This window comes from Pan troglodytes, chromosome 10, assembly GCF_028858775.2.
Source record: "Pan troglodytes isolate AG18354 chromosome 10, NHGRI_mPanTro3-v2.0_pri, whole genome shotgun sequence".
Classification (NCBI taxonomy): Eukaryota; Metazoa; Chordata; class Mammalia; order Primates; family Hominidae; genus Pan; species Pan troglodytes.
Genome location: NC_072408.2, coordinates 10,763,496 through 10,778,088, shown reverse-complemented (window position 1 = coordinate 10,778,088; position 14,593 = coordinate 10,763,496). Strand labels below are relative to the sequence as shown.

The 14,593-nt window shown below is 50.5% G+C and overlaps 1 protein-coding gene across 2 annotated transcripts in view; it reads right to left on the bottom strand.

Moving 5' to 3' along the window:
- Positions 1 to 13,293: 13,293 nt before the first annotated feature.
- The window catches only part of PRMT8 (protein arginine methyltransferase 8), a 168,148-nt gene continuing 166,848 nt past the window's right edge, over positions 13,294 to 14,593 (bottom strand). For both annotated transcript variants that reach the window (XM_054663021.2, XM_024347641.3), the window contains one exon: positions 13,294 to 14,168. In XM_054663021.2, coding sequence (XP_054518996.1) covers positions 14,085 to 14,168 — 84 coding nt within the window. In that variant the 3' untranslated portion in view covers positions 13,294 to 14,084. The remainder of the gene's footprint in view (positions 14,169 to 14,593) is intronic.

Here is a 14,593-nt window from a genome sequence, read left to right as displayed (position 1 = left end):
TGATGTTCTGAGCCTGCTTTCAAATCTGCAAAATAGTGCTCTCTGCCTTACTCCCTCGCAGGCTCGTGTGAAGGTCAAAAGAGAACTCCTGGGAAAGAGCTTAGTCAGCTGAAAGGCTCTAAACAAATGATAGTTATTACATCGTCCTCTGTCTCCCCATGCAAGAGACCAGAACAAAACAATATACAAAAGAGAGAGAAAATCCCACACTTCTTGGTAACTGGAAAGGCTGAGGCCATGGGTGAGAGCACCTCCCATTTCCCTGGGAAAGGAGAATAAGTAAAACTTGAATTCCTTCAATTAGAGACTCATCTAAGAATCCCTTCTATCTTCCCACTCTGTTTTGAAGTAGGACAGGGGGCCCAGCATCACAGACGACAAGGTTCTTACCTTGTAGTTCTGGTCTCATTCGTTTCTGTATTTATCAAGCCTGGTACATAAACACAGTAGGTAGGTGGATGGATGAATTTGCTGTCCGGTCAAGACTTCAGCTAGCACATTCCTAATTGACCTGCCTTTACATATATGGTTTCTAAAACACTTTCACACTGGGATGATGACAGAGTTCTGGAGATGGATGGTGGTGATGGTTGCACACACTATTGGGAATATACTTAATGATGTTGAATTGTACATTTTTAAATGGTTAAAATTGTAAATTTTATGTTATGTATATTTTACCACAATAAAAAATTTTAAGAAGAAACACTGTCACAAACATTTATGTTCTATGAATGAAGGAAGGATTCAATTCTCTTTGATCCCCAGCAACTGAAGCTGTAAGACACTCAGTGTTTGTCTCAGGTTATATTAAGAGATGAGAGAGCTGGAAAGGAAGACAAGCTCACGTACAGCCTTTGGTGCTTCACTGTGCTTCAGGGGAGGAAACAGCTAGAAATGCACAAGCAGAAATTAACATGCCGTACAAATGCCTCTACCGTAACTCCCGCCTTCCTTCCCCTGAGGGCCTCACCCCACCTCACCCGACTCTCAGCTCCGCAGTGGGAGGGTGCTCAGTGCTCCTGGACCTTCTACCCCTGCCCATGAACACGCTTCTCTGTTGAGTGTGGCCCCGCACCCTGTAGACAAGCTTCTGGTCGACAGACCTTCATATCCTGTATGCCAACAGGAGCCCCTCGCCTAGCCCCAGAGTGGATCGTCAGAGTGTGTTGAATGACAACAACAACAACAAAAACAAGTGGCAAAAATCTTGTGTGGTTCCTGGAATTTTGTTGCATTGACTATAGCAGGAGATACATTAATTAACACCCAGAAATATGTTGGTTTTGCAGAGATTTGCATTGTAATAATTTACGGTAAAGACTAGAAATCAGCATAGAAGGATTGGCACTGGAGAGGGAACCTGAGTATGCAGTTCGGGGATGAAGGGCTGACTTCGGCTTTAGGCTTATTCTGAGGGACTCAGGAGGGCCGGATTAGAACTGGTGATGGCAGAGCGAAAGGATTTCAATTTATCCCAATGGAGGGGTTTATCTCCAACAGTGCTGTCTAGCAAGGAAACAGGCTGCCTCACAGGGTGAACTTTCTGAAGCTCTGCTCTTAGAAATGCAGTCGGGAAATTAGGTACAAAGGATTACAAGGCCCCCATCTACACCCCACAGTCCTGGATCTGAGGGTGAAGTGAGAGGATACAGCACAGGTGGTACAGGGAGTCAGGATGACCTGAGCTAGGAAGATTTCCAGGCCCAGGAGGACGGGGAGGGCTAGTTCATTTCTCAAGTTCAGTTTCCCTCCTTTAACCCGTCTCTTCTTCACTTTCCTCCCTGTCCTACTTCTTCCTCCTCTTCCCCACCATCCCTCCTCCTCTTTCTACGTCCCCATCAGGGAGGGGAAAGCACCTGGCTTGGAAGTCTATCTAGCCCAGAGCGATTTGCTCGGCAGCTTCCCTGGCGAGGAGGGAGGTGCTGGATCCTGGCCAGAGCCCTGCCAGCTTCCCTATTGTGGCAAGTGAAATCATCAGCTTCACACTGCGGGTCTATTTAAATCAGCCTTTCATGTCTGATGGATTTAAAAATATGCTAGGAGTCGGCATCTTAAATACAAGAAACACAAACAAGCAGATGAAGCTGCATTTTTCCTTCCTCTGTGCCCTCCCCGCTCCCTCTCCCCTTCTCTCCTTCCCCCTCCCAAAGCAACTTTCATTCATAAGGCCCATCTCCCCTGCTCTCCCCTTCCCTCCAGCCCACTCGGTGGCACAGGAAGCCTTTAGTCTGAGCAGGGGTCTGGGTTCCCTCAACTCTGCCAGAGACCAGTAAGCACCCCTGACCTCTGCTCCACCCCCCAGGGTGAATGCTGGGCGCCCTCACTCTAGCCAATCCTCCCCTCACCCCCACCCCCGGCCAACAGGGTCTTCTGCATTGACTAGCGTGTACAAACAAGCGCCAGGCTGGCTGAGAATTGGCTCATTACGCTCACTATGCTCCCTCCTCAAATCACAGACAGGAAGGAGACTGTGGCCCAGGCAGGAGGAGGGACGTGCCCAGGGTTTGAGGTCAGTGAGCAGCCAAGCTGGTCCCTGGCCCATTGCCCTTGCTATCCACAGCTGGCTCCACACAAGCCTTGCAACTTCTTCCCACTCAGTGCTGGGAAGGGGGTTCACTGCACCCAGAACCCTACAACTCCAGTAAGGCATCTGTGAGAGTCTCACAGCTTCCATGGCAGCAGGGTTCCCCACATCACAAAGGACAGATATTCACTGGGAACCCTTCTGGGGCTTTGATCTAACCCAATCTTCTCCTGCTGTAAATTAAGCCACATCCCCTCTAATCCCTGGGCATCATCCCTTTGAGACTTGCTAAGTGGTCTCTCATATGCCCCATCTCCTGGCAGGTGGCCGGCTGCCTGGCCAGCACTGCAGTCGCTGGAATCAGATCAGCCCCCCAGACCTGGCAGTACTGCCCTGGCCTGACTGCACTGTGTCCCAGACCACATGAGCCCAGGTGAAGGGGCTACTTCAGGTTCTCAACCGTGGATGCAGGTTCAAATCACCTGCGGGGCTTTTCTTTATTTTTGGTAGTTTATTTTATTTTTTAAAAATAGGTCAGGTGCAGTGGCTCACACTTGTAATTCCTGGCCCAGGTGGGAGGATCACTTGAGGCCAGGAGTTCAAGGCTGCAGTAAGCTATGATTGCACCTTTGCACTCCAGCCTGGGTGACACAGCAAGACCCTGTCCCTAAAAATAATAATATCAACTCTTGCACCCCCCCGCCCCGCAACTGCTGCTGGAAATTCTGATTTAATTAGAAGCTGGAAGATCTTTATTTTTCAATTGTTTAACATTACTATTATTAGCACCAACAGTAATGAAATGGAATAATAGCGAAAAATCTCACAAGCGTGCAAGCATTTTCTTGACCTTAGATCCACTCTTTGATGCCTCTTCCTCTTTGACCACACTGCCTGCACTCTCTGAATTCTTTAAGAGAATGTTGATGACTCGCTTAGTGCCACACAGCAGGTCATTAGTAAAGCAGAGATCCCAACAGGGTGCTGAGGCCTCCCGAGTACTGCCAGACCCTCTCAGTGGCCCGGACAGCGGTCAGTGCTGATTGTCTACACCCAGGAAGGAGGTGGGCTCAGGGGCTACACTGACTCATCCTGTGTCTGTGGGTGTACAACACACACACACACACACAGATGAAACCACGCACACTACCCATTCTGATTTCATCCCTGACTCTCTCCTCTTTAGTCCTTTTGTTAATGGCCTGAAATACTTCCCACCCAAGTTTCAATATGTGCTGAGGTGCCATGCCATACCCTATGCTCTTAGAATATGAAAATAAATCAAGAATCAAGGAGCTCCAAGTTGGTGAAAGATCTATATCAGCAAACAGGTAGAAAACAATGAGAGAGGGATGATGCAGAATACAGGATGAGCATCCCTAGTTGGAAAATCCATAATCCTCCAAAGTCTGAAATGTTTTGAGCATTGGCATGATGCCACAGGTGGAAATTCCACACCTGACCTCATGTGATGAACCACAGTCAAAACACAGCCAAAAATTTGTTTCGTGCACACAATTATCAATCTACATAAAATCACCTTCCGGCTCTGTGTGTAAAGTGTATAGGAAACATAAATAAATTTCATTTTTAGACTTAGGTCCCATCCCCAAGATATCTCATTATGTGTATGCGAATATTCCAAAATCCAAAAAAATCCAAAATCCAAAAAAAAATCCGAAACCTAAAATGCTTCTGGTTGCAAGCACTTTAGATCAGGAATATTCACTCTGTGCTATGGACATTGAGAACTGGACACCCAGTTGCCTCTGGGTGGAGGAATGGGGGTGGGGGGGACTGCTAGTTCCAACAAAAGGGTTCATGATTGGTGGGGGGGAAATAACAGAAGGAAATCAGGGAAGCAGGAGAGTGAAAGCTGACGGGGCCCAGGCATGCAGGACACATGGTTTGTATGACCAGGGCGGTGCACAGGATGAGGACTCCGGGGGTGGGGGACAGAGCTGGGGCTTCGACAGTGAATGGGAGATGGGAGATCAGAGCCAGACAGCCTACCCTGGGCAAGCAGGAGTTTCAGTATCAGCCTGTAGGTAACAAAGAGCCACTGGTGGTGGGGGGATCGGGGGGTGGGGTTTAAACAGGAAAGCGACAGGAGCAGATCTGCAGTTGTGCCTGAAGAAAGAGTAGAAGGATGGGGTGGGATGTAAGGCCGGAGGCACTTCGAGCATCACCCTCTGGCCAGCTTCCTCAGGCCAGCACAGAGTAGTGGGGGCGGCCAGGGTGCGTGAGGATGGCGGTAAAGCAAGAAACCGCATAAGCAACAGCCTCAGCTCTAACGTGTTACGTGTTTATTCTACCAGCCAGGCCATACCTTTCATCTCAGTCTTCCCAGAGTCGGGCGTGCTTCCAGGCTACCCAATTGTACCTCCCCCATCCCAGACTTCAAGTCATTAAATCTCAAACACTGAGTTTTTAAAACTTAAATCCAGACAGCCTCCGATTTCTCAAAATAGGATTTCTCAGAATGAGGTGAGGGCATGGGGATTGCACACTACAAGCTTCAAGTCAAATTACATTTTTGGATTATCCATTACTTGAAATTCTGCGGGTCATAGTCTTCTCCATGAATGTGAATATTCAAAGCCAGCTGTGGCTTGTGGACTGAGAGGGAATAACACAAAAAGCTACGTGTGTACAGCTGTGTAGAGTTCACCAGTCACTTCCGCAGCACGCCCTGTGGAAACAGAGCCAGGGAGACTGGCGACCAGGGCGAGGTTGGGGGTGGGAGGGCCAGGGCTTATCTGGCCCCAGGACCCCCGGATTCAGGGTCATAGTCATGGTTGGGGGTGGCAGGGCCAGGGCTTCTCTGGCCCCAGGACCCCCGGATTCAGGACCATAGTCACTTTGTGTAGACGCGGCACAAGGTTTGCCTTCTCGACTGGCCATCGCTCCCCAGGCCTCCCTTGATCCTAGACACTACCCGGCTCTGCTCGCCACTCCTCTCCCCTCACAGAGCCCCCAGAAACCACATTGCCAGAGGCCCACTCAATAGAAACACTTTGCAGAGAAACACCTGAAAGAAAATCTTATGAGCGATAATCAACAGGCAACATCAGCAGAGACGAATTAACTCCCCGTGTGGATGAGAGCCACGTGGTCCTGGCCAGATGCCAGCCAGCATCCTTAATCCCATTTGCTCTCAGTTATTAAAATGGTTTTCCAAGAAATGGCCCATCTCTGTAGTCGCACGCTAATGAACGGCAGTCAAGCAACTGAGAAACCTCACATCTTGGCGGTTCAACCCTCCATTCCTCCGGCTACTCACTGGCAAAGCCTCCACGGTGTCTTTCTGCAGCCCGGGCAGGAACTTCTTTTCCTCCTGGAGCGTTTACTTCTCACTCCTACCCCCAACTTCCACCAAAAATAAGCCATTCTACTCTCCTCCACTACACAGTTGGGGGCGGGATCTTCTTAGAAAGCTCTGAGCCCAGGGTCACAAAATAAGAGCTGTAGAATCACAAAAATCACAGTTTCTTTCAGCTGGGTGAGGACCTGAAGTTAATTCTAGGCAAATACCTTCCTCCCATAAATGAGAACACCGAGGCCCAGGGCGGGGGAGAGAGTAGGTTCGGAGATTAGGAGCAGCAGGCAGGTTGGAGACTGCCGTGGGTGCCATGGCATCAAGTCAGCATTCGCTCATTTAGCAAAGATTTACTAATCACCTCTGATGGGCTAGGGACTTGTACTTGCCACTGACATGCAGCATAAGTGGGATGCAGAGCCTGCCCTCAAGGAGATCACAGTCTGCTGGGGAGACAGATAGACACAAAAACAGATGCTGGAAATGCAGCATGGCGAGGGTGGGGCACAGACGGTGGGCTTTGCTCACCTCCAGAGAGCACGGGAGCCAGGTTGTGGGGCTCAGAAGGGCCGATGTGCCCAAGTCCTGGAGGTGTGCAAAGCCTGGCATAATTCCTGGGAGGAGCAGCTACTCTATACCTACTCATCACATACCTGGCATGCTTCTCATTTAACTCTTACGACAATGCCACCGGGTTGATAATACGATTACCATCATTTGTAGGAAAGGAAACTGAGGCAGAGAGAGGCTGAATGACTTGCTCAGGGTTACGCAGCCAGAAGTGGGAGAATCAGGGTTTGAATATGCTCCTCCGGCTCCAGGGTCCTGTGCTTATCTCAGGTCATTCCGGGTCCTCAGTCTAGGACACCATGGGGAACCTCCTGCCGACTGGCCCGTTCCACACTCTGCAACGTGCAGCCTCAGGCCCCGAGTCACGTTTAATGACCTCAGATGCCTGGAAGTCCTGGCCCTGCTCTGAATTCCCCTGGCATTTCTAATCTAGGTATCTCCGAAGCCACCTTTGGAATTATTCCCAAGCAACACAGGATCCTGTGCCTTCTCTCTTTGGCCACGTGAAGCCAGTGCTCTGACCCACTGTGGAGAGACACTGTACTTGGACTTGTTTTTCCCTCTCTCCCTGGGAGAGCCCGGAGTCATCTGCATGTTCTTGTCTGCAGCCCTCAGTTCCAAGAAGAGAAAGAGCTGCCCTTGATAAGCAGCTGCCTGTGCCCCGGGGTGCATTACCATGTGATCTCACATGATCTCATTTAAATCCTTCAGTGTCATTTGACACTTGCAACAACCCTGGGACAAAGGTGTTATTATCCTCCCCATCTAACAGGGAAAGAATTCACACAGAAGCAGACAATTCCAGTAACTCACTGCCAGTCTCAGCTACTCACTGGGGGAGCCAGGCTCAACCCCAGGCCTGTTTATCCCCATGGCTGGCTGGAGTTCAAGGCATCATCCATGCCCATGAAACAGAGCTGCGTGTCTATGTAGCCTGTGCCTTTGGCTTGAAGTTCGATGCTCTATCCAACGGAGCTAACCAACCATGGCCAAAAAGCAGTTGTCATGATAGCAGAAACCCATTACAACCCACAGAGGCTCTGAAAGATGCTTCAAGAATATGTTCCGTGAGTTGAAAGTGATGCCAAGCATTGTGCTCCCCTGGAAACAGCTGCCCAGGGCTTGAAGCAGCAAGAACAATCCCCAAACGCAGATCCAGCCTTGCACCAACCCTTCCAACTGCCTTCCCCCTCCCAGGCGATGACATACTCTGAGCCAGGAGAAGGCTGTCTTCCTGGGAAGAACAGTATGACATGACACCAGAAAGGACGATGCAAATGATCTCAGAATTGCACAAATTGGCCGGTTGCAGATTTCCTCCGGGTGAACAAGGCAATCCTAAAACGAAGCAATCTATTCAAGCCATTGTCAACAACAGCAACCAAAAGAAGCCTCAGTCCCCATCCTTCACTCATGGTTCCTAGAGTTCTGCCGCTGCTACGGATGACCTGTTCTGCGGTTGATTTTCTGAGGTAGGCAGTGGGTTAAGCGTATTACCATTTTTCAAGGGAAACAACTGCCAAATTGAGCTCGTTAGCTGGTGAGCATGTGTGGCATGCAAATCTTGTCCTGTCACTTTCCTGATTAAAATCCTTCAGTGTTTTCTCATTGCCTAAGGAAAATGTGTCCTCGACATAGTTTGCAAGGCCCTTGACCATGGAACCCAGACTGTATCTCAGGCCTCCCTTCTCTGGGTTCTCCCCTGGTCCTCTGCGGGCTCCTGTTTTTCAGCTGTGCCAAGCTCTCTGGACTCCTTCGGGCTGGGCCCTGACACTGGCTGTTTTTGCTGGATCCTCCCTCCATCTCTCCCTCCCCTCCTCTTCCAGTTTTTCAAGGCTCTGTTTAAAGTCCTGTCTTCAGGGAAGCTCTCTTGTTCTCAGGCTCTAAATAACAGTCTCTTACTCCCTCAGCCTCTGCTTCCTTTTCATAATATTTATCCCTCTTGTTTAGTGTCTGCTTCTCCAGCAGCCAGTAAATTCCAAGACAGTAGGCTGGCATCTCTTTTGTTCAGTGCTGCATTCCCAGCACCTAGCAAGAAGTCTGCTACACAGGAGGCACCCAAGAAATATGCATGGCATGGAGGAAGTCAGGAGAGACCACTCATGTAGCACTCCTGGTTCCAACTGGGTCCAGAACCTGGCCTCATGCTGAAAAAGAAGTAGCATCATCTGCGCGCCGTGCCCAGCATGCAGGTAACAGGCGCTGAGTGAGTGTACCTCCCTCCTGCCTCCAAACAGATCTTCCGTGTTTCGTGGTGACCCGCATACAGCTGTGTGTGCAACACACTATACAGACCATACAGACCATACAGCTGGGTGTGCAACACACTATTTCCACATCTCTAGGTTTTGCTCCTCATTCCTGCACAGATGTTTTCTTGGGAGGCCCAGTCCTTCCCTGAGCACAGAGAAGGACCCCTACAGTTCTGTTCTTCTGTTGCCTTCTGACTCATAATGCCATAGTGGTGCATGCCTCTGACATATTAATGGCAATTTCTGACAGTGGGGATTTGCTTGGTAATTTCCCGATAAATGTAGCCAAACAAGTCTTAAGCATTGATGTGGCTGTTATTGCCATCAAGATTAGGTTCTCAGCCTAGTCCCCACCCCATTCCCCTGGCCGGTCCCCAGAATGTGCTTCCAAGCCACTAACTCCAGTCATCAGAGAATAGGTTCTCCAAGAATACAAATTCAATATATTATTAACTGAAACTAAATATGACTAAAGGAATAATTCTCCCAGGAAAAGCAGCATGTGTTGAATTCCAAAGTAAAATAACACTTTGGATTATCTTCTGCCCTTCTCCCTGGTATGCAAAGCAGGCACTGGGCCTAGCACGCTAGGCACGGTCTCAAGGTCACCAGCAAGTTCTTGTGATTAGAAATGGATGCGGAGGCAGCCAGAAAAGGTGAGGCCCTGCCCGAGTGCCCCAGGTGGGTCTGTGGCTTCTCTCCAACTGAGGATCTTTTCATTCAAATGGAAAGACATACATGGGTGCCAGTTAGTCACAGCATGCCAGAGGGCTAGGAGATGGGTTTTAAGATCTCCACAAGCCAGTTTTGAAGCCCTGAAAGAGTCAATGAACCAGAGCCCTGAAGCAGGCCACTTCTGCCCAGGGCTTTTGGAAAGCTCTGCAAGTGAGTCACCTGAAGTGCTGCCCCAAACTCTGGGCCAGGCCCTGCAGCCCAGGAGCCTGGGCCGCTGCTGCCCTTGGCTCCAACTGTGGTGCCTGCTGCCCTCAGGGCCTTTGCAGACCCTTGGGCCTCCACTTTGTCATCTAAATGTGCTTCTCAAGGACAGAATTGCAATCCAGAGCAGAATGACTATTGAAGCAGCAGTTATCACTAGAATTTCACTGTGCTTTGTTTTTTTCAAACACATTTTATATTGATTTCACTTCATTCTGAGTTGTCTCCTTTTCAGCAGAAGAAGATATAGAGTCTCACAGTGACTTGCCCAAGATCACGTCGTTAGTAAGCAGCAGTGCCGGGAGTTGACTAGGTTCTTTGGCTCCAAAACTCACGTCATGCGGCAGAGCTGTGTGGCGGCTGATGGTTGCCTTTGGAAATGGGGATAGCAGGAGCCTGGGTCTGGTGACCCGCATGCTAGGGCTTTCTCTGCCCCGTTTGCTCCAGCTGCTCTCTAGCCTTAGGTGTCAGCTAATGGTTGGCACACTCCCTTCGGCACTTCTGTTGTGAGAAATGACTTACTGCCAGCTTTAAAAAGGGCGCTGGGCCTCCCGGAGCACTGTCATTCTCTGAAAATGACAGGCTGCCCCCCACCCCATCATGGAATTCACATATAGCAGGAAATTCAAGCATGTTCTCTTTCTGTTTCTAGGGCTTAGTGACTGAGATAAGCCAACAAGCAACATAGCTCACCACCCCCTCTGACAGAGGTTGTGTTGCAGAGCCGGGCTAAGAACTGTGGCTGGCCCTCGGGATGAGATGGGTAGAGCTGGAGCTAGTAGGCAATGGCAGAGGGAACTTACTTTCTTGAAATTTAGGCAAGAGCAGGCCCAGCCTAGCTAGACACTAATAACCACTGAGTTCCATGATGCCTGCTGTCTCTGCTATATTGCTGCTACCTAGTTCAGGGCCTGGAGCCTATTAAGTATCCAATACTGGAATGTGTTGTGTCTGAGCCTTTGCTGAATATGGACTAATTGCTTCCAATGGGACGGGGACATTGGAGGCTGCAGGCCTGGAGCTCAGCACATCCACTATGGTTAGACACGTACTGAGATCACCTGTCCTCGGGAAGTCAGACTTATGTTGGAAGTCACCAGACAACAAAATAAGAGTCTGGGTATAATATGCCACAGCCTGGCGGTCTAGGGAAATCTAGGTGCCCCCAGGTAGAGCTGTACTCAGAAACAAGATATCTAAGGAGATGCTAGTCAGGAACCCAGGCAGGTAGCAGGGGTCCTGAGAAATGTTTCTTCAGGAAGAGGGCTCCTAAAACCAGGCTGGGGCCCTCAGTGTGGTAGTGAGGGGATTTGCAAAAATAAGACAGAGTCCCCATACTATGTGAGATCAAGGAGATCAAGGCAGGGCACATGCCAGGTGATCAGAACTGCCCCTAGGCCAGGGACAGACTCCAGGCCAGGTGAACACGGTGCAGAGACGGGCCAAGATGTCTGGCTTAATTTCATGCCACTACTGAGGTCTGAAGTGAGGTGGAGTCTATAGGTGGGATTGCAGGTATGACGTCAAGGGGAGAGGGAGCCTTCGGAGATGGGTCCATGGAGGGCCTGGCTAAGGCCTCATTTCCGCCCACAGAGTTGACAGAGGCTTGGGTCTATCTAGGGTAGATGGCCTCCATGGGGTGGTTTTTATGAAAGTAAAAAAAATATTGGCATCTCCCAAGGAGCACAAATAGAAGAGGCTGGAGCCTGCAGGCCCTGGGTGGGGGGCAGGTGCTCATGGGCACATTCCATGGGATCAAGCAAGTGCTGGGTCAGCTGCCACTCTGTTACCAGCCACCCGCACCCTGCTGTCTCCAGGCAGGTCTCCGCCCTTGGAGCTTGTGGTTTAGGAGGGGAGAGAAACCATGCCTCTGTGGACTTCAGAACAAGCACAGAGTGGCCTCTGTACAGACAAGCCCAGATGCAATCACAAAAGACGACCACATTTTGGGAGAAGGGAGTTGGGAATAGAAGGGCAAAGTTCCCCAGAGCAGGGGAAGAGTGACAGGCGAGAAAGTCTCTAAAGGGTTTTGTACAGCCTCAAAAATGTAAAAGAGGCAAAGAGTCGAGGAAAAAACAGGTTTTATCAGTGAAGTCATCTTTATAGCATCTCTGTTGTCATTCGAGACCGCATCTCATGCACTGACTTCCATTCAGAGGCTGTTCAAAGCAGAGATGGCTTATTTCCCACTGAATCGGAGGGAAATAATTCCCACTGGAGCATTCGCCTGAGCAGGCGGGAGGAGGCTGCTGTGGAATTGATCCCTTATGCATTACAGGCTTCCCTTCTGCAGCCCAGGGGCAGGGAGGGGTGGTGGTGGGGCAGCCCAGGGCTTGTACCACTCCAGAAAGCTAAAGATGGGGGTGGGTGCGGGATAGGCCCCTGGGATGGCTCTTTTCTCCTCTGATGGCCAGAGAGGCCCGAAAGATTGCTGGGCCTTTGCTCATTCTGGTCCTCCCCTAAGCCTCCTGCCCCAGCAGCCTCCCCACGTCCCAGAGTGTCAGGGATGCCTGCAGGCCCCAAATGCCTGGAGCTCCCAGGAGGCCATCATCTTGACCGCTCCACTGGGCTCCTGACAATGTGGGATTTTGCTGGTTGACCATGGATGGGATCCTACACCAGGTTGAATGAGCTTCCTGCCCAAGGTTAAACCAAGTCAGTAGGCAGAATCCAGGAGACCCCAACTCTCACTACAATGGAAACCAACTCCTGAGTTCTCGAATGCCCCCGAAGGAGCCCCCACTCCAATGTCCTCCTTCAATCTCCTCTCTCCTCTAATACACCTGCTTCTGTCCCCTCTTAAGTTTCTCTATTTTTCTTCCCAATACATGTACACAAAAAGCATTAAATAATTTTCACTCTGTTTTTCTCTAGGTATAAAAAAGACAGTCTTAGCCTCTGGGCCTGAGGCTTGGAAGAATCAGTGCAGGGCAGGGGAGGGCACATTAACTGGGACTTGAGATCTTGGCCCACCTCAGCTACCAAATGGCTGGGGTAAGGCCTCTGCGTGTAACTCCCAAGGCTTCATGGAATTGACAGAGTCCATGGACATCAGAAGGTTATGGAAGTGCAGAGGCCATTGCTATTGGGTTCAGTTATCATTATCCAGGGGCTCTGCCATCACCAGCACTCCCCAACCACGTAAAGCCAGGCCCAAGGTCTCCCCTGCATCTTCCTTCTTCCTGGATCCCATCAGCTCCACCCATCATCTCTAAATGGCCACTCTTCCTTCCTCCACCTGGAATGTCTCTTCCCAGGTAGGTGACATAGATGAGAATCAAGGTCTTGGAAGCTAAAGCATAACCCAAGACCAGACCAAATCAAAACACTCCACCACGCCCTGCAAAGTACATTGCATTTCCATCCTTCACAGATTCCGCTGTTACCACGCCCTGACCAAGGCTGGACATTATCCTAAGCAGTCTCCAGGCTATGCATGGCCTGCCATTCTGGCACACTCTTGGTTAGCTCCTGTCCCCTACCCCAGCTCCATGACCTCCTTACCCTCTAAGGCAGGACCCCTCAGAGTCCATGGGGGAGATGCTCTTAGACCAGCCCTGACCTCCCTGCTGGGGAGCAAACGTGAACCCACGTAGGTGCTGCTGCCCTTGAGTCTCCACTCCATGGTGGCCTCTGGCTTCCCCCCAGCCCTCCCACTTCACAGCACCAGGAACCAGCCATCCCACCAGTTTGTTCTCATGTGTGTTTATTGAGCACCCACGGAGTCCGTGGAACTATGCTCAAGGTTCAGAGCCACAGTCCAGTCAAAAGGAGACCAGAACTAGTACAGAGAATGTTTCATAGCTGCTTAACATCTGGTAAGGGGTGGGGAAGGGGCGAACTAATCACAAAACAAATTCCTATTCAAAAGCAACAGAATCTCCTCTGAGAGTAATATATATTCTAGGCACACGCGCACGCACACACACACACACCCCTCTGAGAGAACACCTAGGTCTACCCACTTGGTTGTATATGCACGCATATACAGGTGTTTGTGGGTAAATATCAACTATGCTGCCCACGTTCACACATGCACGCACACGCACACCACCGCACACACAGATAATCTGGCTTATGCTATCAAAGATGCTATGTCTCCAGGTTCTAGTGGAAGCAATCTGTCCTAGACACCCGCAGCATGCAAAACTCAGAAGACCCGGAGAGTCACAGTTAAGGAGGAGACGGGGAGACGCGAATACGTTTCCACCCTCGGGGCCCAGCCACAGCACGCCAGGTCGCTCTTTGTTGGCAACACAAAGCCTTCGTGAAGGGCTACCAGGGCAGAGCGGAGGAGCTGGAGGCCTTCTGTCCAGTGGCAGAGCCCACGGGAGCCCTGGGGAGTTCACCAATCTTCAAGGCAGAGTTGAAAACTCTGGTTTTCAAGTGTGTAGTCCTGCAAACGGTATTCTTTGGGACGGCACGGCAGATCGAGGTGAGAGTTCCTTTTCTCGTTGCTCTCTGCAGCTTCCCACGTGTGCTAACGCATTTTGTAGTCATTAGATACAGATGTTTCACACAGCTGTCCCTTAAAATCCAAGTCTACTGTGAAATCGAGGTCTCGCTGCAAGGCAGAGAGAGAGCGAAGGGTCAGGCGGCCGTCTGGGTACGAAGCCACAGCCCCACTCTCTGGCACCACCTGCTCCTGGAACCACAGGGATGGGTAGCACCAGCATCTTAAGGCTTTCTGGCTAAGGGGTTCCCCTGAGCAGCCCACAGGAATCCATTCTGCTGCCTCCTTGTCCTCACAGGAAGTTCTTCCATTTCTCCCTAAATCCTTCCTGCTCTAATAACAAAATGTTCCGAGTTCATCCTGGAAGTAAACTGATTGGGGTGGTTGAATGTTCTGTGAGGTGACCCTCAGAGCACTCTGCAGACGCTTTTAGCACTCATGCCCACACCTGGGGCTGCCCAGAAAGCGCCAGCCAGTCTCCCTCGCACCAGGCCAGCTGAAGAAATGCACGCCAAACATCCTCCAGCCACCAGGGC